The 24,712-nt window shown below is 34.4% G+C and overlaps 1 protein-coding gene across 1 annotated transcript; it reads right to left on the bottom strand.

Annotated features, from left to right (window-relative positions):
- Nucleotides 1-3,372: 3,372 nt before the first annotated feature.
- Nucleotides 3,373-11,233, bottom strand: LOC128220634 (L-amino-acid oxidase-like). The gene is made up of 7 exons (XM_052929111.1): nt 11,042-11,233; nt 8,516-8,728; nt 7,952-8,036; nt 7,340-7,477; nt 6,892-6,987; nt 5,394-5,641; nt 3,373-4,717 (listed from the first exon to the last, which is right to left on the bottom strand). Exons 1-7 carry the CDS (start codon nt 11,066-11,068, stop codon nt 3,647-3,649), a joined length of 1,878 nt encoding a protein of 625 aa, XP_052785071.1. The 5' UTR covers nt 11,069-11,233; the 3' UTR covers nt 3,373-3,646.
- Between the last annotated feature and the right edge of the window lie 13,479 nt (nt 11,234-24,712).

The following is a 24,712-nucleotide window of genomic DNA, read 5'->3' on the forward strand; positions in this document are numbered from 1 at the left end:
CAAGCACCCAAAAGTCACCGAGATATAAAGCCAACAGTCATGATAAAGATCAGCGGCTTTACATTGTGTTTTTCGTTCATGCAAAAGGCTTCATTCCGATTTACAAAGTTCCTTTTGTTGAAACATATGACGTAATTGCTAGAGATGTTCTGGAAGGCGTTTTTACTCCTTATATAACACCGTGTACAGAATACCATGACGACGTTTAAATGGGCTGCAAAATCTTTCGGAGCAACATACGCGGAGGAACCCTTTGGGGATTTTACGATCACCACAAGCATGGATTAATTGGTTTAACATGCGCACATGCCTTGTTGAATAGTAAAGAATATTAAGAACGTTGTGGAAAACATGGAGCGAGTTTAAGCTTAAAGGACTGACCAGAAGAGTATCGTGATGTCGAGATAAGAGACGTATTTCAGCCTGAAGAAATCCACAACAAGGTTTCAAAGGGACAGATAGTTGAAGCGGCGTATTTCCCGCAGGAAACAATCGATCTGGGATAAATGCGGTTTTATTTCGAATTGAAAACCGGTTACCATCGTCTGGTGGAAGTCCTTTCGTATTGAGAGACGGTTACTATTATATAGTTGGTACATTTGAGTCGCGTGTTTGGTATGCATTGGCAGTCAAGTGTGTTGGCGTGTGGGCGAGTTTCTTGGTTTGCATTGGTTACTACAATAACAATATCAGAAGCCAAACATTTAAAAGACGTTTTTAAAAAGCACACAGTTTATATATTTTTTTATATAACTGCCTACTATAAAGTATGACATGGTTAGTCTTATATGGTTAAGTTTATTGATCTATGTTGGGACAAGTGTGCAGTCCTTTTCTCCTCGTTTACTGATTTAAATCTCATTTGAACGTGATCTCACTGACCCGGCGTAGCAGAAAAACACTATAAATAACATAGTTAAGATGCAAATCGCTCAATGCCAAAGTACACATAACGAGATAAGCACAATGCCACACGACTTCAAACAAGGTAAACACAGACATTACAACATCGTTATAAATTCTAGTTTGGGTTACCGCTTATATATTTTTACCGCCAAACAAAAAATAATGTTTTGTTTTAGACTACCATATCTGCATTTTAAAACTGTAAATTAACGATTGGCAACATTTGCCATACAATAGTTATATTCGGTGGTTAAACTCCTTCAAATTCAGTTCTTAGGCACACTTAATACTGATCTCATGTATAATAACCTTTCAGATCTCTATATGTATTATGTTGAAGTTGACCGGAAGGCGCCGTTCTGTTTTATAATGACGCATGCCAATGATTTTCTTCTTGGCATGCACCATTAGTTTTGTAACGTTTTAAAGTTCCTTGTAACCTGGTCGAAATCATTGTATTTTGACGAGTTCTTGAACGTTTAGCTCTCATATTCACTTTTCTGTATTCATTTTTGATCTCAACGTAAACATAAACTCTATGTATACATATTATTGAAACGTATTTGATTGCCTTTGACACTATGTGGTTATAAGTTTTTTAGGAGAACTAATGTTCTCATTTCTTCTTCAGGTGATCACATAGATCCTGCATTTTCATTCAAAACCGGTAAAATATGTGGAACCATACTATTCCGTGAAAAAAAGTTTCAGTATCAAAAGTTTGAGCGGCAACTGAACTCACCGAAGGTTTATTGGCAACCGAAGAGCAATCTGTCTGTTTCAAGACAATGGTTTTTAAAAGGTTGTTTGATGATATCCAGTTGAAATTGTTTAATCAATACCAAGTCCGTATTGCTCCAAGAGTTCAGACGATTCTGGTGCACTGGTTTTAGCCGAGGATTTAGATAAAAGAATATGTGTATAGGAAAAGTTTAGGGCGGGGAGATGAATAGCCAGGTCACTATTGTTTTCAAAGTTCAAGATGATCTGGAACAATTCCAACTTTTAACAGTTTGAAAACGAAGACAATTTGAAAACAATTGTTAGAATGAGCCCGACAACAGACCAGATAGAAGCAATCCTACAACGAATCGGAACGAATATAAGTGGGTTTATGAAAGATCAACCATATAATAAATTATGACCGGGTCTTTTGTTTGTACGCATTCATGACATTTGAGTCTGTTTTGACTAATCGTTTCAGTTGGTTATCATATAAGACATGGTCCTGAAATGTGGTTATTTAGGGTATTTCATTTCTTTTGTTGATTGCTTTTGTTGTTTTGAAATGTATTCATTTAAATTGCAAACATACACACATTTACTATTTCAAATTGGCGTCATGTGAGCAGAACTCACCTAACAAGGTTGGCAAACTTCTACGCGTTTATATTCATTAGATAGATAAGGTCACTGCCTTAACAAACGATGGATTTTAGCTATATAATATTCGTATGCGTACTGAACCAATTTGTTAATTAAGCTTAATTATTATATGACATTGTTTTCAAATTTAGAATATATATATATATATATATATATATATATATATATATATATATATATATATATATATATATATATGCTATATATGTTAACTACAGCTGTTATGTTAGAGAGCACGGATAATCGAAAGTGAACGCGAGTTGTTTTACTTGCGAACGGACTCTTATTAGAAGGGCAAAGCCACAATACAATTGTGGCTCGCGTCACTCTTACCATCCCCTACCCAATAACAAAGGGAAATAAATATGATCTTTCACCTTCATGGTAAATGTATGTGAGCTATCCGGATATATAGTAATCACTTGTCGTGTACTCGTAGAAATCGTTTCCAATGTACGCATTTACGTACATTGGTATCAAAAGTGCAAGTATTTTGGTGTGTTCATATCGGAAGCATTGACATTATTTTTATATTTATTAACAATATATCCCATTAGACGTCGATAGGTTAATGATAGAACCTGCTTTTTAAAAAAAAGTTGGTAAAAGAGATATCAGATTCCGGCATTAACGTGGATGGCAGGATCAGGAAAATGAAAAACACACTGAACTATCTTAAAATATTAATGATAAATTTTACACATGTATTTTGAGATTCAAGCAATCTAATGTACAAAGGATAAACTTGTTTTCACTTCTCAAGGTAGTATTGTAGAACAGGAGTACACAACACGAGCTAGACATTAAGATTATGTAATTTAAAATTTATCATACTTGTATCAATAATGTCATTACTATATATGTACACACATTTATTTCAACCTTGTCTTCTTGATTTCGCTGGCCTTTCCGTGGTTTTGACTCCTACTAAGGTGCTCCTGTGTCTTATAAATGATTACAAGAAAAGCACGATATATTTATGAAAGTAATTTTCATATATAAGAATGTTTTTAATGTATGAACTATTATTTCTCAATGCGATTTCATAGGTTTTACAGTGCAAAAAAACAACAACTCCGATTAATTATAGAAAAGCATTGTATTTGACATGCTACGATAGATAGTAAACTGTTTCATTTACAATAAGCTTTTATGTTTTTACGATGAATATATGTATTCATTTTGTACATGCGTGTACATTGGTAATAAAGGAATAAATATAAAAAAACGTGTAACTGTTTTATATTACTGATTAAAATATAGTTAATAAGAAAGGTCATGAGAAGCGTATACGGTAGTTGAGAGGCATAACTCAATCTCATAGTGTTTGGTAGTAACTCAATGTACTATGTCGTTACTCTCTTTTCTCATCGTGTTGAGGCTGTGGTGAAGAACATCTGGTAAACATATCGTCAAACATCAACGCTTCTAGGTTTTTTTCAGGTGCTTCCAAGTGAGCTTGGAAACGGAAAGCTTGTAGCAAAGCAGAGAATATCGCACCCTGGATCCATCCATTCGTCCATGAGATAGCTTCTCCTGCGAAATAGACAGGTGGACTGGATTTGAAGATGGTTTTCATGTTATCGAGATACTCGTGTGGCTTCAGACTGACAAAAGCTCCTTGTGTCGACGGGTCGTTTTCCCAAGCTTGTACCATTGCAACTTCAAACTGATTGTCATCGATAAATTCTGGATGGATTTTGCTGATTTGGTTGACAGCGGTCTGGATAGCTTCTTGGTGCGTCTGTGATCCAAGTATTTGGGCATCAGTGCCCCATGTGTAAACCATCAGTATGCCTCTTTTATCTTCAGGAACTTGGTCGTCCTCGTCATCCGTGTCGTCCTTGTCGCCCTCGTCGACATCGTCGTTCTCGTCGTCCTCTTCCTCCTTTTCGTCCTTGTCTTCCTGGTTGGCCTCGAAACCGGGATAGTGCAACTGGCCTATTGTCATGTTGGTCTTGCTGAAGCCTCCAATAATACCTTGTTTTTCCCAGAACCTTTCTCGTGACTGTAGCATTATCTTTGTAGATGCAGTGTAGTTCATGTCAGTGATTGCATCACTCAACTGCGGTGTGAGGAGCTTTGGCATCTCGATGTCTCTCAGAATGTGTAAGGGAACAGTTACAAAAACAGCATCACCTTCGAACTTGTACTGCTGACCAGTGGTAACGTTTCTGGCGAAAACGGTCGTTGTCCTGCCTCGACCTTTTTCAGATACCTCGATCTTCTCTGCTTTCATGTTGAAGAAAATGTTCCTTGAAAGATTGATGTCTCTATGGTAGCCATTATTTTTTCGAAAGAAGGCCTTTGGAAGAGCGTCCATTCCTTCCACGGGTGTCTGGAGATCGTTTCCCCACCAGTCACCTAATGTCTCGCGTAACCCACACACCAACGATGTGTCCAACATCGGGGTGTATGATGCTACCTGAAAACAGGTCGCAAGGCTACAGTCGCGTATAAAATACTTAAAAATAAAACATTGAAATAGCTAATGTGAAAAAATATTAAGTAACTTTAAGGGCATATTAAGTAGAATGTATTGCACGACTCCACCTCTTTAATCAATAACATTTTACTTAATATGCTCTTTCCAACCTAAATATAATTGATTTGGCGACAGCTTATTTGCATATTTACATATTTCAGATGTGTGATAAAAGTTTTCCTACGTTAATTATGGATCCTCAACTCGATATCGGAGATTTGGAATTGTTTTTAATAGGTTGATTGAAAGAGGTATTTGAACCAGGGAAGCTAATTGACCAGGGTTCACATTCAGGGCCGTCTCGAACGCATTACATGAACAGATAATCTGTCAATAACGCGAACCATTTGCTTATCCTCAATACAAGGACTCAGAAGTAGGATCTTTAAGAAGCCCTCGAAAACGTTTTATTGTTCAATTTAGAGTCATGACACGAATTTTGCACATCATTTTTAAGTTTTGCTCTTCTATCTAGTAGTCTGCAAAATAAGAAGTTTTGTGTGATAAACTCAGCACTGATACAAAGTTGGGGCTACGATAATTAATAGATGCGTGCAGACATACGGTGTGGTCATTATATGGCTATTATCGGGCATTTACAGATGTAAGGACCAACCTTATAGGCCTTGATAGCAACTTCAGGCCAAGGGAGCCAATGACGCAACAGTTTGACTATACGGTATGTGGTCTTCGGGAAGTGGTTTGGGCCTGTGGTCCTCAATAAGTCTATTGGGTCTTCGGTCCTCAGAAAGTCCTCAACCGAAAGCTTGCTCCATGTTTCTAACCAATCACTCCATCCGTCAAAGGTTCGGTTATGTTTAATATGTTTCATCACGGGAGCCGTTGTTCGCTCGAAGTAGTCTACTACAAAGATGTACATATATTCTTATGAACGTGTAATAAAATTCTACAATGTCAGAAACATTTCACAATACGCAATTATATATTTATTATATTCACCACAAAAGAACTGATTGATAAAATAAACATCTATAAACTGCTTTTGATATATTTGGTAATATATTCAAATAGCTGTTCCTATCATTCTGTTCATGTCTTTTTCAAGCCATTCTGTTTTATATCTCTGAAAACAATTAAGCAGGTTACTATATTATTGTGGTCAAACGTGTTAAAAGGGCTATAAACCCAACACGACCAGAACTATGATCTTTTGTTTTTGCATTGAGGCTCTCGAAACCTTGCTAATGATAGGGCCCCGTTTGAGGTTCCCCGAATGTATAGCAACATCATAGCAATAAAAGTTACCTTTAAAATAATTTGATGAATACATTTTTGGCGATCACTGTGTTTTGTAACAATACGGATGAAAATTGAGTGGTTGTGAAAAACCAGGTCATGTTATATAAAACGCAAATGGACAGTTGCATATGTACATATACACATATAACGAGCAAATCGTCTCAAATTCGATAATAATTCACCAACATTATTAAATTCGTGCAGTTGAACACATAATGGTAGTATGTTGTAGTGAACTGGAATGGCTTTACAATGTAAATTAAACTATCATAGCGTTGTTAAGAAATAAACACAATTACTCATGATATTACAAAGGAGTAAAACAAGCAATAAATAGTTTCATATAGTTTTTCATGTTAAACCAAAATATGTAGTTTTTAGTACCCAGGTCAGTTTGTTTATCATCCCTCGCAGACATTACTATTAATTGTTATGTTTTAGTATAGTGACTTGTGTATATACATATTACACATATTAAACACGTCAGCACGAATCAGGGTTTATGAAACATAGATAACCAGTCTGACAACCCTATAAGATACCTTCAAATTAATAAACATGTACATAAAACAATACATTACGTTAAATGTAGCACACATACTCGAAACAAAATGTCATTATATCTGTAGATTTTAACTGTAAATGCGTAAATTACAATTATAATGTATAATTCTAAATATTCTAAATACGTTGACTGCAATTATAACGAATAAGCCAACATATTCTAACTACTATCACTACAAGAAAATATATAATTTTAATTAATCTTCACAATTACACTAAAATTATAATGTTTAATTCTTGATATCTTAATAATAACACTTCGATTATTTTTTATAATTCTCAATACTTACAAACACCTGTAACTTTTTCCTTGAAATCGTTCGAAAGATTTGCATCCCAACCAGGCCAATACTTGTCGCAGTACTTCTTATTGTTTTCTGAAAATTCTGCAAAAAGCACATTAAAGTTTGTGTTAAAACACTATGGTATTTGCCATGTATTACCATCATCATTTCTAGACAATGTACAATTTTACAATAGGGCGTGATGCTCTACTTTAAAGCGCACAACGTATGTCTGTGTAGCAATATAATTTGATAAAATTGATTTGATGTTGAATGTTATGATTAAGTTGTGGCAAAGAAGTAGTATTTCCTTTTTTTAATTGTATTTGTAAATTTACGCGAACTACGCGAAGTTGAACTTTCTTTTGATTATTAAACAGTTTTCAATAATTATGAATGAAATGATGACAGCTACGTATATTTACAGAGTTACTTCAAGTGCGCATGCTTATACCTTTCATTGTTATTTTGTCGCCATAGAGATACATGTAAGCGTTTTCCTGGTAGTTTTGGAACGGTCTCAATTCAATTTGAAACTTGTCCAGGTAGGCGTGAGTTAGGAAGTGATTCCTTGGTAGACGCATGGCGCCACCTGTCGGAATGAAATGGATATAGGTTTTACATACAAGCTGCAAATTCATGGTTTGATTTTTCTATTTGTAGTCATCTACTTTCGATTGCTAAAACTTTCTAGGCGACCATCACTGCATTTAGTGCGCTTTGATCGTCTCACATATTAAAATAAAAAACTGCATCGACATACCGGTAATTTCTATCTTTACAGTACTGACATTGAACATATACATTGCGTAGCACGGTCAACACACACATTTGAATGTAGGTATAACAAACTGAACAACATGATGATGATCAATTACGATTACCAACGTCTTGGTTGTATGTAGGCTTATTTTAGCAATTTCATGTCAGAACTCGACATCGAGTTACCATGTTCCGTTTGTCTGTTTTTCTTTGCGTTTTAATTCGTCTCTTTGTCGCCACATCAACCATCGTAATAATCGAAGCATAAATAAATCACAGATCTCTTTAAAAGAAGCCCGCTTACCTTCGCTGTGCATCCCGTCAAAAAACTTTTCCCTACATGTCTTGATCCTTCCACCCACTCGAGATTGGAGTTCCAAAATCTGCACCTATTATATGAGGGTATCGTAAATAAATGTTTTGATTTCTGATAACTGTGCATTTGTATTCAAAAGTGGGATATTTATCTATTTCTATAAAGCAAATATTTCATCCAATAGGTTGTTTTGTTTTCAAATGACGGACTGTAAAATTGTTTTTGATAATACACTACAACCTGCCGTAAGCAGCCAATCATTTAATTGATAAAATATGGGTGATAGGCGAAGGTTGCAATTAATAAAGGTGATTATAGAATGAATGTTAGATATTGTTATCTTAAATGTGACTGCTAATTAGAAAGGCCTGACAGGACACCGCTAACATGGGTTTAACTGTACATCATATTGACATCAACTGGGAGAGGAATGCGAACAGTCGTTTGGCCGTGAGTTTCCCTCGATCCTTAAGGCATATATCAGAGTTGACTAGATTCTAAGCTAAAGGGTTCGTCATGCATAAAAAGGATACTATTATTTAAACGACAAACCTCGTGTCCTGCCTGTGCAAGTTCAAATGCCGTAACGAGACCTGCTATCCCGCCACCAATGATGGTTACCTTCCGTTTCTCGCCGGTGGAAACTTTCGTTCGGTAGTACTCGTCGGTGTACAATGGGTCTTCTAGTTTATAATAGGCATGTTTGAGACCACCGTCGATGATGTCGTTGAAGAAGTCCTGGTAGTTGTCATCCTGCTGAATCGGCTGTTACGACAAAATTTGACTTGTTCGAATAAATCAAAAACAGAACAAATGCCATTTATTCACGTTCTTGTACATTCCACGATTTTGAATAGTAACTTTACTGTTTCTAAAGTTGCTATATACAGCAGAAGAAAATGAGGTTTCAGGTTCAAACTCATGTGTCCTTTGATATTTTGGTCTTTCAGTAAGTGCCTGCTCGGAGACAAAACGTTAATTGACTCATTTAGCGTTGGGCGTTGTATAGCTAAGAAACTATTATTACAAATCAAACTGTTTTAAAAAGCTTTATTCAAGTTCACTATGATTTTGATAATCAATTTTAATAACAAAAACAATTAAAAAACCAGCTGTCTCAGAATTGGTTGCTAATCGCGGTAAAAAGTGAGCCAAACAAGTGCATGTGTAGCTCCATAGTGCCAAATTGACCACATTTTCGTAACCATGAAGCCGATTAAAAGCAAATTCTGTGTATTTATAATAAAGCCCTTTTAGTGCCAAAAAGACTACATTTGGAAACCATAAGCACAACTTGGAGCAAAACATTCCCATGTGCTGCTTTTATTAAGCATATTCAGTACTAAATAGATCACATGATGGCATCCATACAGCCCATATAAAGAACAAAACCACACATATGCAGCTCAAATTTAGCCTACTAAGTGCCAAGCAGACCACATTTTGTCAACCATGAAGACTATTCAATTAGAGCCTTGCGAATTTATGTATAGCTCTAATTACACATGGTGGCCGTAATAGATTTAGATTACATATTGGATTTAGCCTTAGAGTGTCCTTACCCTAACCGCAACACTAGCGATTACTAAATGATGTTAACGATTCCATAAAAAGTAAGCTAATTTAAATGAAAAATATTCAATTTACATTTATGTCATCCAAAGTTGGATACACATTAATTGAATAAGCATCACAAACTATACAATTATACAGAAATGTTTGGCATTTTCGTTCCTTGACCGTGAAATGGCCTTGACCTTGACCTCGGAGTAATCCATGCTGTATGCAAATGTAAGGTACATTTAGAATAAGAGCAATATACATCGAAATAAACAGTCTTATCTATTTAAATGTGTGCCATATTTAGAGAAATTAAACACTCTATTAGATGTTTCTGGCGGTCATCTTGAACATCATCTTGTATTTCTTGATCCTGATCATACATAGGTTAAACGATTTGAAATTAAAAAAAACTCTTCAATACTGGAACACATTAAATGGAAATTTTTGTAGTTATAAGCATCACCCTAAACGGTTCTTTGCCGTTAAAACAGGTAGGTTAATCATTTTCAAGGATAATATGATTGACAGAGCAACACAAAAACTGGTTTCGAAGAGTATCTGTATGAATATTTCAAAATATTTATAGTCATGATATATCACTAAACATGACCTTTTTTAAACATGTTTTCCGCAAGAGTACAAAGTTTCAAAATTTTAATTCAATGAGCACAATTATTTCACAATATCAACCAACTAAAGCTAGGATATAATTACATAACTCGAAAAAACCCAAAAATATATGTCCGCTAAAAACAGAACAAAAATTGGTTAATTTTGTTACATATTTTGCACCTTGAATATATCATTATTTGGAGAGTTTAAAATGTTTTAAAAAATATTCTGTAAATTGTATTAATTTGCTTATGTATTGATGAAAATGCGCCTGGACACAAAGTTGTGTGATGATATAGATATGTTTTATTAAAATAAAGTGAATTTTAATACTTTCGAGAACAATCATTTTCTTGCTATTATTCTTGCCAATAGTGATCATATTAAAATGTGCATAATTTTATCTTAAAAATGAGCATTATTGCTCCTTTTTGTTATAACTTGTATTTAATTGTCTTACTGTGCAGAACATTGCTGCGAAAAATTAAGAAAAATATGTCCGCTTAAAAAACTGTCTGATGTGTCCTTAAATAGAAGATGTAGAATTCTACCACATTTGTAACCTTGCTAAAAGTAAAGTTATTATCAATATTGGAGTTGCAAAAACATAAATGACCCTAGACAAAAATGTTTTAAAAGATAGAAATACTATTTAGTATATCATATCTAAGAATCAAAGTTGCAAATAAAATTTTAATGTTGAACGCAGATGAAAGACAGTCGAGTAAAAAATATATATTAATTATGATATCGAACTCTACCTTTGAGATCAAATAATGATATCGATTTAAAGCCTACATTTAGGATATATATATATATATATATATGAAGCTTATTCCCTTAATAGACACATTGTGTCAACAATAAATAAAACCAATAAAATATGATAACAAAATATATTACCTCCATCTTACACGTTTTTCCGTACATGATGATGACACTAGCCCGCCAAAGGTCCGTTTAAGATTTACTTCCAACGGTAAGTTTCAACAGTTTATATAGCAATAGTAAGTGTCAAGGATAGATATGCATACTTTATTTTCCACCATGAACAGTACACCTACCGAAAGTAACTCTACATTTGCACTGAGGCCCGCACGGACATGAATATGCTTAGACTGCAATTTCGAATATAAACAATATTCGTATCAAAATTGATTTAAAATGTAAACTTAGGCCCGAACGTAAAGCAAACGATATCCGCAAGTCTTGCATATAGGTATGTATGCAATAAAATGATTTTATGCTAACAATTGAATAAATAGACGTAAATAGAATGCACACTACAACACAGATTAAACAAATAAAATGACTTCGAATTAAAATTTGAATTGACAAATGCAAAACAATTCATTATTTGAGCAGCATTAAGGGAACATGTCAGTATTTCCAATTTCCTCAATTGTCTACATTATCTCTCAGTTATGAGAAATATGATATGTATAAAATATTTAGATTACACCGTACTAACACTACTGTTGATAAGTGCAAATTGTCTCGGAGGTCAATGCGGATAGCAACTTCGACTGATAAGCCCGCCTAATCTGGACGCTGATTGGTCAGTCGGGTATCGACCAATTAGTTTGACTGACAGGCTTCGTCATGTTTATTTGTTGATACGATTTACTTAGATATTTTATGAAGCTCAGAAGTTAAACACACCAAATATGACGTTTTTCGTTTCACATATTTTGCTTTTTATTATCGCATAGAAAAACAAAATCATACCGTCGTAAATCTGAAGGTATCGGGGTTTTCATTAATAAAACATCTCATATTTTACCGAACCAGATATGTTTTGTGTACAAAATCACAGTTTAAAAATAACAATACTCGAAGTAGTTTTGTTAAAGGATCTATCTATATTTCCCCAGAATCATCACTCTTTGTATTAACCATAATGATTTTTTTAGTTTTGAAGACAATTACCTGATGCGAAACGATTATGATCATTTGATTTGGGCCGGATAATGTATTGGCCCCATCTCGAACATAACGTGTTAAGGTTGATCCCAGTGATTTTGGATTTGATGATTTTACTTTATGTGACAAAGAGATTTGGGAGATCGTTCCCACTACCTTCTTCTGTAGCTACCTAAATGGACAACGGTAAATCTACATTCATGAATAGTTCCGTACGCATACAAATATATTACAATATCGGAATATATTGCCATAATAGCCCTTAGGTCCTCTTACTTATTTTGCTTAAATAATTTTAATTTTGCTCAGAATTTTACCTTTCGTGTATTTACAAATGGCAAGATCATGCCCCTTTTCATTTTAGCATGCCTATTGAACACGATCTTTTATATAATTCTCATGAATATGTCAAAGTATTTGATGGAATGATGCACTTTATGACCATTTTCGACGCACTGTTACAAAAATATATTGCAAAATTGCCCATTTTCAACTCTATTGTAAATAATGTAACGTTTGATAGTCGTATTGTTGTTAATGATTGTTGGACAATTTACAGATTTTAATAATTCTGTAGAAGAGCCTATGTTTTGAAAAACTACTATTGTTACCGATAAGCCCTTTGTTGATCAAGACGTATGTAAAAAGGCTGACTGGTTTGATGAATAATGCTTTGAATGTTAAGCGAAAATATATTAATGCACTGAATAAATATACTAAGTGTAAACTTGAAATTAATTCGCGATTATTTTGTGAAAAAAGCTTTATCATAATAAATGCCTTGTTTAAAAGAAGAAAAGACTTGTCATAATAAGAGAAAGACAATTGAAATAGCAAAGGCACCGTTAACCAAACGAATTTTGGAGGCATTTTTGAAGAGCTTGATATTCCGATCACTGTGCAGCAAATTGAAAATATATCCTGGATGTACCAATTACCGGTGTATTAAGCAACTATCCACTGGAATTTTGGCCAGGTTACATGCAAGCTTCTTTAAATTTCACTCATATGTAAGAGAAATCATTTTGCCATCAGTAACAATAAGTTTCGTATACCAGAGAACACAATTATTGATTTCTTGTCGCCTTTTGTTTACCGACCGTGGCCGCCATCTTGGATTTTTTAGTTACCAAATTCCGGTGGAATCATGGGAAATGTAGCTACTGCATTAAACTTCCAGTTAGTAAGCTAAAATTATTATGTCAGCAATGTTGGCAGGTCTGGGTATAGAATGATAATTTACCTTGCAGAAATAAAGTGCATATTAAACAAAATATTGCCCAAAAAAAACAAAACTTTTTTTTTTTTTGGAGGAGCATAGACCTCTTTACATTTATTAAATATAGCAATACAGTGCCATTCATGAGAATGTAGACAAGTTAGTTAGATAAATAAGTATGGAAAAAAAGTTAACAATAAATAAATTATGCTTATATTTTCCCCATTTTTACCAAAACAATGTTATTTTAGCCCTATCAAAGGATCCCACAACCATTTCTGGAGTTCAATATTGGCATCTTTATTCAACATTAAAAAGTCAGAAGTTTAGTCAAGTAGCAGTGCTCTCAAAAAGCACATGCTCAGAGATGACGTAATCAACAAGATGGATGCCAACTGTCAAAATTCGTTTGAGAATTATTCAAAATTTATTCATTCATTGTAACAGATATGAAAAGAAAAAGTTAAAAAAATATGTTTCCAATGAATTTTGATATAATAAATGTGTTTTTCACCCTTAGGAACTAAATATTTATTGAAAGTTTCATTTTGAGATATATAAAGAGATATTGTAAACAAAGAATACCGGAAGTGCTCTTCATGACCTACATATTCGGACTTTTCGGATTACACCGGTACTAGGTAACTACCGGTATTTTGTACGTTGGGGAGCTATAGACAAATTGTAAAATAAATATTCTACTGCAACTATTGACATTTTTTCGTCTCGTTTGGTAGACATTTTAACGGTTTTCTACATACCGGATGTTTTCCTGACCAATCAATGGTAAGTATTATAGTTCCTTTGTATAAGAAAAATGACCCCCTTGAAGTATATAATTATAGAGGTATTACGCTTGTCAGATTTTTCTCTAAATCCTAATAAAACCGGAATACCTAATAAACGTATAACAGATTGGGCGGAAAATAATGATATTATAAGCGATGCCTTCGGTTTTAAAACTAAATTTGGTTTTAGAAAAGGTCGCTCAACAGTTAATGCATTTGTTTGTGCTAAATGCTGCTATAAGTAAATTTTTGAATGAAAATAAACGCTTAATCTGTGTAATTATAGAGTTTAAGAAACCCTTTGACAGTATTTATAAAAACAGTCTATGGGTGAAGTTATATAATGATGTAGGTGTTCGTTGTAAAACGTTGAAAATTATACGCGATATGTACTTTAAAGTTAGAGCACGTATTAGGATTATGTAGTTCATGTTCTGATATCTTTGGATGTTCTATAGACGTAAAGCAAGAGAGAAGTATGTCTCATATTGTTTTCTTTATATTGAGAATATCTGGAGTTGTATTTATTTGATAATTTTGACTTGAAGGTATTACTTCAGAAGAAATATTGAAAAATAATTCCTGTCAGAATTGTTGAAAAATTGACGTACAATGGCTTTGACTTAGAAATTGTTGATAATTTCAACTATAAATTAAGTGATGATGTGACATATTGCGATTATATGTGTCAAACATTGTGAGCGTTTACATGCAGTTTTACATCTTATGTATCGTATTGCATGAATATCAGGTGATCCAAGGTATCATTATAAACCGAATATTGGAAAGAGACTTACCTTTAAGGTCATTTCTCCGTGTAAAGTTGGATGTGGACGGCCAAAAATGAAAGTGTTACGAGACTTCATGCTTTATCTAGTTTTGAGGAAAATCTTGTGCATTAGTAAAGCATTCATCCGTTGTTGTGGTGTTGCGACATATCTTTGGGGTAATGAGAATTTACCGAAATTTCCTACCAAACTTTTTTTTGCATCAATTCGAAAGAAAGGTCGTCAATATAAATATGTTTTTGTTTTTGCAAAATGCCCTAGACTATTTAATAAACAATGTCTTGTGGGTTCTTGCAGTTATCTTTTCAAATAACTAAATAAATAAATATATTAATTATACAATAATTAAAATTGTGGATTAAATTCATTTCCTGGCTACAACAATGCAAAAGCATTTTAAATATAGCTCCAATCACAACAAAGCCACAATATAAATTTTGATCGAGTAGTGTTGACAAACATTTCATTTTGTAAACATCAAGGGCAGTAATGTCAGGTGCGTCCAGGTTTCCTGATTCATTGTTTTTGCTATAACACGTCTTCGATTCGGTGAGTATTACCACTGTTTTTCATATGATTCAACGATATATATCATTAAAGACCATATGAAAAGCAAATGTTTGTTCACTATGACGCTTACTTTAGATAAAAAATATGTCTGTATTGAAAATCATGATAAATAGGTGTTTCTTCTTTTGCAATATCAATCTTAAATAACAAATTTCAGGGGTCAGAACATAAGCTCAACAAACATAAGTGATAATTCACATTATATTTGCCATATCGCCTCCAAGCTTACTAGATATTTGAAGCATGGGATAAACGATTGAAGAAAAATTAAAACAGGAAGTAAAGCAAAATAAACTGATATTAAAAAGAACTGTCAAGCAGATTTCAAATTGTATCATAAACATAAATCTAACCATTTCTATACTTTTTAAAGTGTATGAAGCTGTTGAATATCGTATTGCCGTTAAACATTGTATTGTATCATACATTTACATAATGACAAGGTAACCGCATTCTCTATAAATAACATTTCCACGAAGGCTGTTACATAGAATTGAAAATATCGGTCAAAGCTGTTATGGGATGGTTTAGTAGAAACGGTATTTCCTAAAAAAGCGTTCCATGAAAACCATTTTGTTCGTGTATAATTATGTTTTTGTGAAGTGTCATTTTAATAATATTTAAACAGCTTTTTTTATTAGACAAAAATATTTTTCCTCTCTTATGAGGCCCTGGATACAAACATTTAAATAAAAGTTATAATAACAAAATTTCGTCTATACCCAGCTTTAAAGAACATAGCATACATGAATCTCGTAAAATTGTAATTTATTTAAATAGATTTCATAAAGTTATCCTGTAATTAAACAAGGTGGGAATGTGTCTAAGTTCATCTACATCGTATTGTAATATGTTATATGGAATATCTTGTTCAGAAATAAAAATATCCGATTTAAGAGCGCGCGAGTCTGTTAAAACAAGATTCTGCCAATTATGAACCAAGCTAGAAATCAAATGAAACTGTTGACTTTTACTTATGAGTTTTGATTGCCACTACTATAGACCCGGTCACGATATTGCTACGAGGCCTTTTGCCTACCATGAATAGCACGTGCCATCTATGGCCGAATAATTTCTGTATTGTGCCCATTTGCCGTCCCTGAAAACATGGGAACATTTTTAACAAATTCAATTAGCGACTTTATGTAACATGCCAAATATACAGCTCATTTGCCGATTAGTAACACAAACTGTATTTAAGTTTAGTTTTGATCTCTACATGCATTGAAAGATTCCTAACCAGCCATGGGAACAAATAGTTTGTAGATGATACCTTGTACAGGCAAGGTAAATGCAGGTGCGCCGTCTCAGGTGACAGCCATCAAGGAAGCTTTCGATGCAATCCACACTCAAAACAGTTTTACAAAATTACTGACCTTTAGCGCTTTCATAATAAATTATTTGCTTTAAATATGATTCCATGAAACCGATAATAAATAACCTTGTTTGTGTACAAAAAATGCATTTACGACATGTATATAAATCAGGGTCGGGTCAAGGATTTGGGGTAAGGGGGGTCGCAACTTCGGGACCAGAATCGTACTATTTACTAGTAATTGGTTGTGAGGATCCTCTCAAAATAACACTTTAGATACTCTTGGTTTGAAAAGGTGATGTCTGATGTATTATATTAATATGTTTCGTCGATTTTACTGCATAGATTGACATTTATACAATAACGATAACATTGAGTTTTTCATGAATTATAAAATACTAGAAAAAAAAACGAAATATAAAGAGATTATCATCGACATAATCATGTTATCTGTTTTTTGCAGAATACTTGAACTCTTTTGAATCTACCTACCAAACAAAACACACCGACAAAAGGATACCCCATATTACAAGGACGCGGGCTGTTTATGGTTAGACACAAGGATGCCCCATATTACAAGGACGCGGGCTGCTGACGGTGAGACAAAAGGATGCCCCATATTACAAGGACGCAGGCTGCTGACGGGGATACAAAAGGATGCCCCATATTACAAGGACGCGGGCTGTTGACGGGGAGACACAAGGATGCCCCATATTACAAGGACGCGGGCGGTTGACGGTGAGACACAAGGATGCCCCATATTACAAGGACGCGGGCTGTTGACGGTGAGACACAAGGATGCCCCGTATTACAAGGACGCGGGCTGTTGACGGTGAGACACAAGGATGTCCCATATTACAAGGACGCGGGCTGTTGACGGTGAGACACAAGGATACCCCGTATTACAAGGACGCGGGCTGTTGACGGTGAGACAAGACCACTGATCTTTATGTAAGACGATACAGAGGACTGACTTTCTTCATCTGATCACACGAGCATGAATATGTCTGTTTGTTTTCCTTATATTTACACCTCAACTTCCATTCCCTAAATGAACTGCCTTTCGGCAATTGCGTTTATCAATCGATGAACGCAACATCTTCGGATCGCAATTCATCGCAAAAAATATACACGAATTGACACCACGCCGATTACGATAAGGCTACGCCTACACTGCCACGTGACCCTTCAGTAAGGGCCCTCCGACATGAACACAGAAGCAGACGATATTTATACAGAATTTAGACTTGACAATCAGATAAAAAAATTGCATGGAACATGGTAAAACATAGCAATAAAAGCTAGTATAACATTTATAAGTTAATCATTATAATTAATTAAATTCGATGCTTGATTCAGATAGCAATAATTTAATGTCTAAACTTTAAAATAATTAATTTCTAAAAAATATCGGAATTTTTTTTCAGTAGACCTCAAAATTTAAGGAAACAAAACATGTATTAATTTCTTTTACGAAAGTCAACAAAAATGGCTTTTGTTTAGATCAAAATGGATTTTGCTGTTTTTCTTCCTTTCTCCATTAAAAATAACCTTTTATACAAGTTTAGTGAATTATTATTATAATTATTGATATAACTACCGTAATGTTTCTCTCAATGAATAAATATTCGTATTAAATGAAATGCGAAACTGTTCTTACAAGGAACATACATTTAGGAGTTAGAAGTGATCATAGTCATTATTAATGCACAGGTTTATACATTGATTTGCGTCATTTACGAAGACGATTTTGTTTTATCCATACGTATATACGTTTTGTGATCTTTTGTTATATGATATTTGATCTTTTATCTAAATTTAATAAAAAAAAATGTAACTGAAATTAACTGAATTGTCTTTTTCACTAACAGTTTGTCCAATCAAACTTAAAAGCAAATGTATATGCTTCGGATTTAAAACTTTACGCACAAGAGGGAGAAAAATATCAAAATCAAAATAAATGGCGAGATGTCGTCAATATTATACACTAATACTCATAATGATATTTCTTGTTTTATGACTAACGAAAAAGATACGTATATTATCATATTTACGGTCACATTAAGAATTTGGAGGGTTAAAATAGTCTACCGAAAGGTCACTTTGTAATCAAACAAATTCCAATTTTTTTCTGCATAATTTGAGCAGCAATAAGGGCAAATGTCAGTGTTATAAATTTTCTTGTCTTAACTATCTCTCAGTTATAAAAAACAACATAATATTTTGTGTTTAATATATAGAAAACAGAACTGTTGGTATGTGCAGATTGTCGGAGGTCATGGCGGAAAGCAACGGGCAACTGATAAGCCCCGCCTAATCTGGACGCTGATTGGTCAGTCGGGTATTGTCCGGCCAGTTTGACTGACAGGCCGCGTCATGTAAATTTTTCGATCTTGTTATTGTTTGTATTGTGTCAGCAGGTGCCTAAATATATAAATAAACATTTTTAAAAGTGTTAAATTATGATATGTTAAATGTATCGTTGCCATATATGTTTCAATTTTACATTCAAAAGTGATTTCAAGTGGGTGATCTTTTCCCGCGTTATCGTGACGTCATTTGATAAAACGTTTCCGGTTACAGTCGGGTCGTTCTATTTACAGAATGAGTAAGAAATGATTACTGAAAGGTTTTCTTAAATGAAATAAAGTATTTTTTTTAACAATTCTTGAATCAAATAATGCACTATTGGTGTAAATATAAGTAATGATTTGCGGGATGGATGTCATTATCGGGGATATGAACGCAATTTGGTTGGTCAAAGTACGCATGGAGTCCTTCGGACTCCACTCACTTTGACTAGCTCAATTGCGTTCATACCCCGATATTGACATCAATCCCGCGATGCATTCCTTAATTAAGAAATTGCCGGATGAAATGCATATGATGAATCAACCGACCATTTAATGAGAAGTCGATGCAGACCTGATGAAAACTATCATTTCATATTCAGATTTAATGACGTATTTAAATTGCAAACACATTCCTGAAGCAATAAAATACATGCATGGCATATTCACAGCCACAACCTCATGTTTTCAATTAAGCCAACTTAACCTTCCGTTTGAATATTGATCTGATCAACCTATACTCATATATTACTTACATGTATATCTGTACCAACGTATAATAACTATCACATATTGATAAAAATTTCCAACATATTATTCATTAAGACTTTTTTTTATCTTCTTACGAAATGATTTCTCTTGAAAACGCAACATTCATGACTTGACATTACAACTTGTTTGGAAAAAAATCAACATTTACACAGCCGTTTGATTTCACATGCGTTATCTATTGTTAAACGTTTATTGAAATAGAAACTACTGCGTAATATGAAATTCTCATCAGCAGGTCGCTTGTACAGGTAATTTTCACTCGTTACCAGCGGTAGTTTGACGGCACCAGTCGGTGAAAGAAATATTGTGTTTCAAATTCACGATACGGAAGGAAACAATCGGGGATCACTAGGCAACAGCGCACTGTGTTACATTGTTTGTTGAAGCGAAGTGTTTTATATACGAAACTGCTATGACTGCTTTAAAGACATTGGAATCTCATTAGTCCAATATACAACAATTTGCAATTATGTTCTGACCGTTTGATAATATCTTGTATTCTGAACATGTCTGTTTATTTTAAAACACAGGCAATGTACACTTTAAAGAATGTGTTTTCTTATATTCAAATACGCGACGACAAACTCTTTAAAGTATGTACTTTAAGGAAATTAACCGTGTTTTGAAACATACGATTAAATAATATTATAATAGTATAATCAAGAAAGCTTTGGGCGAGCGTGCACATGGCTGTTGCTTCGCCCACAGTGGTCTTATAAGCCATGACTGATCGCTAATACAGAACCGGGGTCGAATAATATCAATGCTCTCTTTTTTAAACAATTTCTAAAAATACAATTACTACTCCGACGAACGGACAGACAGATGGCTCTTTATAGTATATTTTGTCTCAAAAATGTTCATCAAATAAACAAGTCATTTCAATAATAATATTCATATCTACGACTAAACTGCATCTCAGATAAGAATTTTAAGAGATCTTACAGAATACTTAAAACCTAAGATATTTCAATGTCACCAATGGTAACATTATAAAACAACTACATAGAAAAAAGAACAATTGTTAATTTTTTATTTGTAACCTAACAGTTTTTAAACTGTTTTAACCTGCTTAACAAAGCATAAACCTTAGTCCGACTAAGAAAGGTTGTTACATATGCGACATCTGGCTTGACACAGGCTTCATGGGCAGTCACAATCTGATGTCCATCTACGTTTATTATGTTCACCTTGTGAACATTACAGCAGTCATCGTATATATATATATTGCATGTTTTACAAAACAACGAAGCAACCTCTGACCTGTCCCGAGGACGACAAGGTTCACACTGGCTCTCGATTCTTCCACCGAATGCATCACTTCCACATTCTAGAAGTGAATCAAATCCCCTGGTAGGCAGAGTTTTTTCTAATTAATGTATAGCTTTTTAATGTATAAAACAAACATAAACCCTTCGTCAGGTGAAAATCCGTCTACTTTCGATTAAGGAATGCCTATCGCAGGTAAATATTTAAAGCCCAATCTACCTGTTTTTATCGTTTTTAAAAATATTTGGAATGTGGAAGAATATTCCCACTTTTCCTAACACACTAAAACAATTTGTTTAATGAATGTCCCTTTAAGTTAATTTTCAGATTACATTAGCGAATCCAGTTCGGTGGGGGCGGGGTAACCCCGCACCAAAAAAGATAAATTTAAATCGTCCAAGTTTACTTTTCAATTGAACATCGGGAAAAATAATAAAATACGCACTAAATGTACCATTTTGGACTAGTATTTGTTCAATAAATCTTGTTGGAGAACACACAACCTCGCCCACCAACACTTGAAACCAAATTAATTTTGGTTCTGAGAGAGAGACGCATTTAGTCAAAAGGATACGCCCACTAAGTTACCCCCCCCCCCCCCGCAGTGTCAAATCCAGGGTCCTTCCCTAGTGTATGAATGACAAATATGTATCAATGAGATTGATCTATAAAACATAAATAAAAATGGAGAGCCGTTAGCTATTTCGCAGGTGGCAAAATGTTTGCATATCTTCACAATATGACAACATGGGTATTGTAACTGTTGATAACAAATATGGCCTCTCATTCGGACGAACATATTTGTAAGTGTTTAAGTATAACTCATGTACGTCAATTTCAAACAAGTGACCAACAGGGCGGTGACTACAAGCATCTTCATTACTTCCAGGTAGTTTGGTATGGATCTATCAGACGATGCTACACAGAAAATACTACGAAGTAGTCCATTGGATTTGGACGAGAAGATTTCCAACGTGTTCAATAATATAATTATATTTCAAACAAGAAAACATCGGAGAGGTAACTCTTGACCATAGTTAAATTCAAAATTACTTTACAAATTTTTATAGTCATTAGACCATGGTTCAAACAAAATATCAAGCAAGAATATCTGTTATGTTAAGGCCGTAATGACATGACGAGAGTTCTTCATCAAATCATTTTATCTTTTTAAGGAATATGAAAGGGGATCACCAAGCGAATTCATGTGCAGTTAGGCTTAATATGTACCAATACATGGACAAACACATTGGACGCATTTCAAAGACCTTTATTTTTCATGCATTGAGATGTCAAAGAATACATACAGACATACATAAATCATGGTTTTAAGGAATTATGAAAGTCTACTTTCAACTCATACTAAACTGACTTATTATATCGAAATCTATGTTATTCTGCTATAGCAAATATAAGTCATGCTGCATTTACGATACAAGGTTATCAAACAACTTGATACGAGTCCCCCAAATGCCAAATTGTTAATGGATACAAGTTTTGACCAACATTCATCTTTCTGCACTCAATGAGTACGATGCCAAGTCTATAACAGTACATCAACTTGTTTACGTTAAAAAACTCACGAACTAAAATCATCCCTTACAGACAGCCTCTTTATAACAAGTACATGTATAGCAAGTAAAATGGCAAAAAAAGAAGAACTGTCGCAGAGACAGCGCCCTCGACTATTCCGCCGCTTTTTAGTTTTGGTGAGACATACATGAATCACTGTATTTTACATAAGATCGTACGCAAAAACCTTTTTCGAATAATAAGTGGGCAAAATTCATGTTATATTCAAATAGCGTTATCGAAGGTTGGGTGGTTTTGGCCCTTGCAACAAATTTCAATTTAAAACATGATACATTTGCTAAGATTATTATAACAGAGTTATAAGTGGTTATATTTGAACATGAAAACTCCTTGACAAGATTTCTAAGACTAAGTTATCTTACATTGTTATTCATGAAAGTTGGATGGTTGATTGCTTTGTTTAAAGTTTCAATGCAATAAAGCAAGTTGTTGCTGTGATATTAACCTATGTGTGCTAACATGCAAAACTTTAACCAGATTTTTAAGTGGAGTAATAAAGGACCATAATTTGCATTATACTAAAGAAACATTTTATTAAGTAGGCTGGAATGGACAGTTGGGAACACATATCTACATATCTAGAGTTGCAATGCAATAGTTGATGTATTTGCTGAGATAATAACTTTAAAGGCCTAGTTTAGGGAATGTTTGGCATGATAACCACCTGCTGTGCATCTCCTGCTTATTGTGTTGGTGTCACAGAAGGGGCCATATCTATAATAAAACTTCCAAAACTGCACAGCAGGATTTTCAGATCGGAGATCTGATAAGAGGGATCAAGGCCAGTAGATTAAGATTAATACATAGAGGTTGTGTAATGTACACAGTTTTGGGGGAGGTCACTTATAAGAGGCTTACACTAGGCCTTTAAGGTGCTTACATACAAAAGTTTAACCAAACTGAGACACTGATGCCGATGCTAGGTGAAGTAATATAGCTCTCTTTATTCATCAAATAGTCGAGATAAAAACGAACACAAAGTGTAACTAAAAACGTTTCATACACAAATGTAAATGTCTTTAGGAAAATGTCTTAGTTACGACTTCTTTAAAAAAAAACAGTGATATGATAAGAAGTAAAGTGGTATAATGTTAATATGTCCGAAGACCACATGCATGATCTTAAATAGAGTGATCAAACGGTGTACGTGTACGACTCTCTATATGCATATTCTTAAGTGAAGTGCTCTTGTGCTCTATGTGCCCGACACTCTCCAGGCATGATCTAAGTGAAATTCTTTAATGGTATTCGTGCCCGTCTCTACTCATTGATGATAATAAGTGCTCCAATTGTTTGCGTGCCCGACTCTTTCTATGAAAAATCTAACGTGGAGTGCTTGAATGGTTGACGTACGGAATCCTGATGCATAATCTTAATTGAAGTGCTCTAACGCTTTACATGCACGACTCACCCCATGCATGATCGTTATTGAAGTGCTCAAAAGGTTTACATACACGACTCACCCCATGCATGATCTTAATAGAAGTGTTCTAATGGTTTACATACACAACTCACTCCATGCATGATCTTAATTGAAGTGCTCTTATGGTTTACATACACGACTCACCCCATGCATGATCGTTATTGAAGTGCTCTAACGGTTTACATACACGACTCACCCCATGCATGATCGTTATTGAAGTGCTCTAACGGTTTACATACACGACTCACTCCATGCATGATCGTTATTGAAGTGCTCTAACGGTTTACATACAAGACTCACTCCATGCATGATCGTTATTGAAGTGCTCTAACGGTTTACATACACGACTCCTCCATGCATGATCGTTATTGAAGTGCTCTAACGGTTTACATACACGACTCACTCCATGCATGATCGTTATTGAAGTGCTCTAACGGTTTACATACACGACTCACCCCATGCATGATTGTTATTGAAGTGCTCTAACGGTTTACATTCACGACTCAACCCATGCATGATCGTTATTGAAGTGCTGTTACAGTTTACATACTAGACTCACCCCAT

This window comes from Mya arenaria, chromosome 15 (assembly GCF_026914265.1).
Source record: "Mya arenaria isolate MELC-2E11 chromosome 15, ASM2691426v1".
Lineage (NCBI taxonomy): Eukaryota > Metazoa > Mollusca > Bivalvia > Myida > Myidae > Mya > Mya arenaria.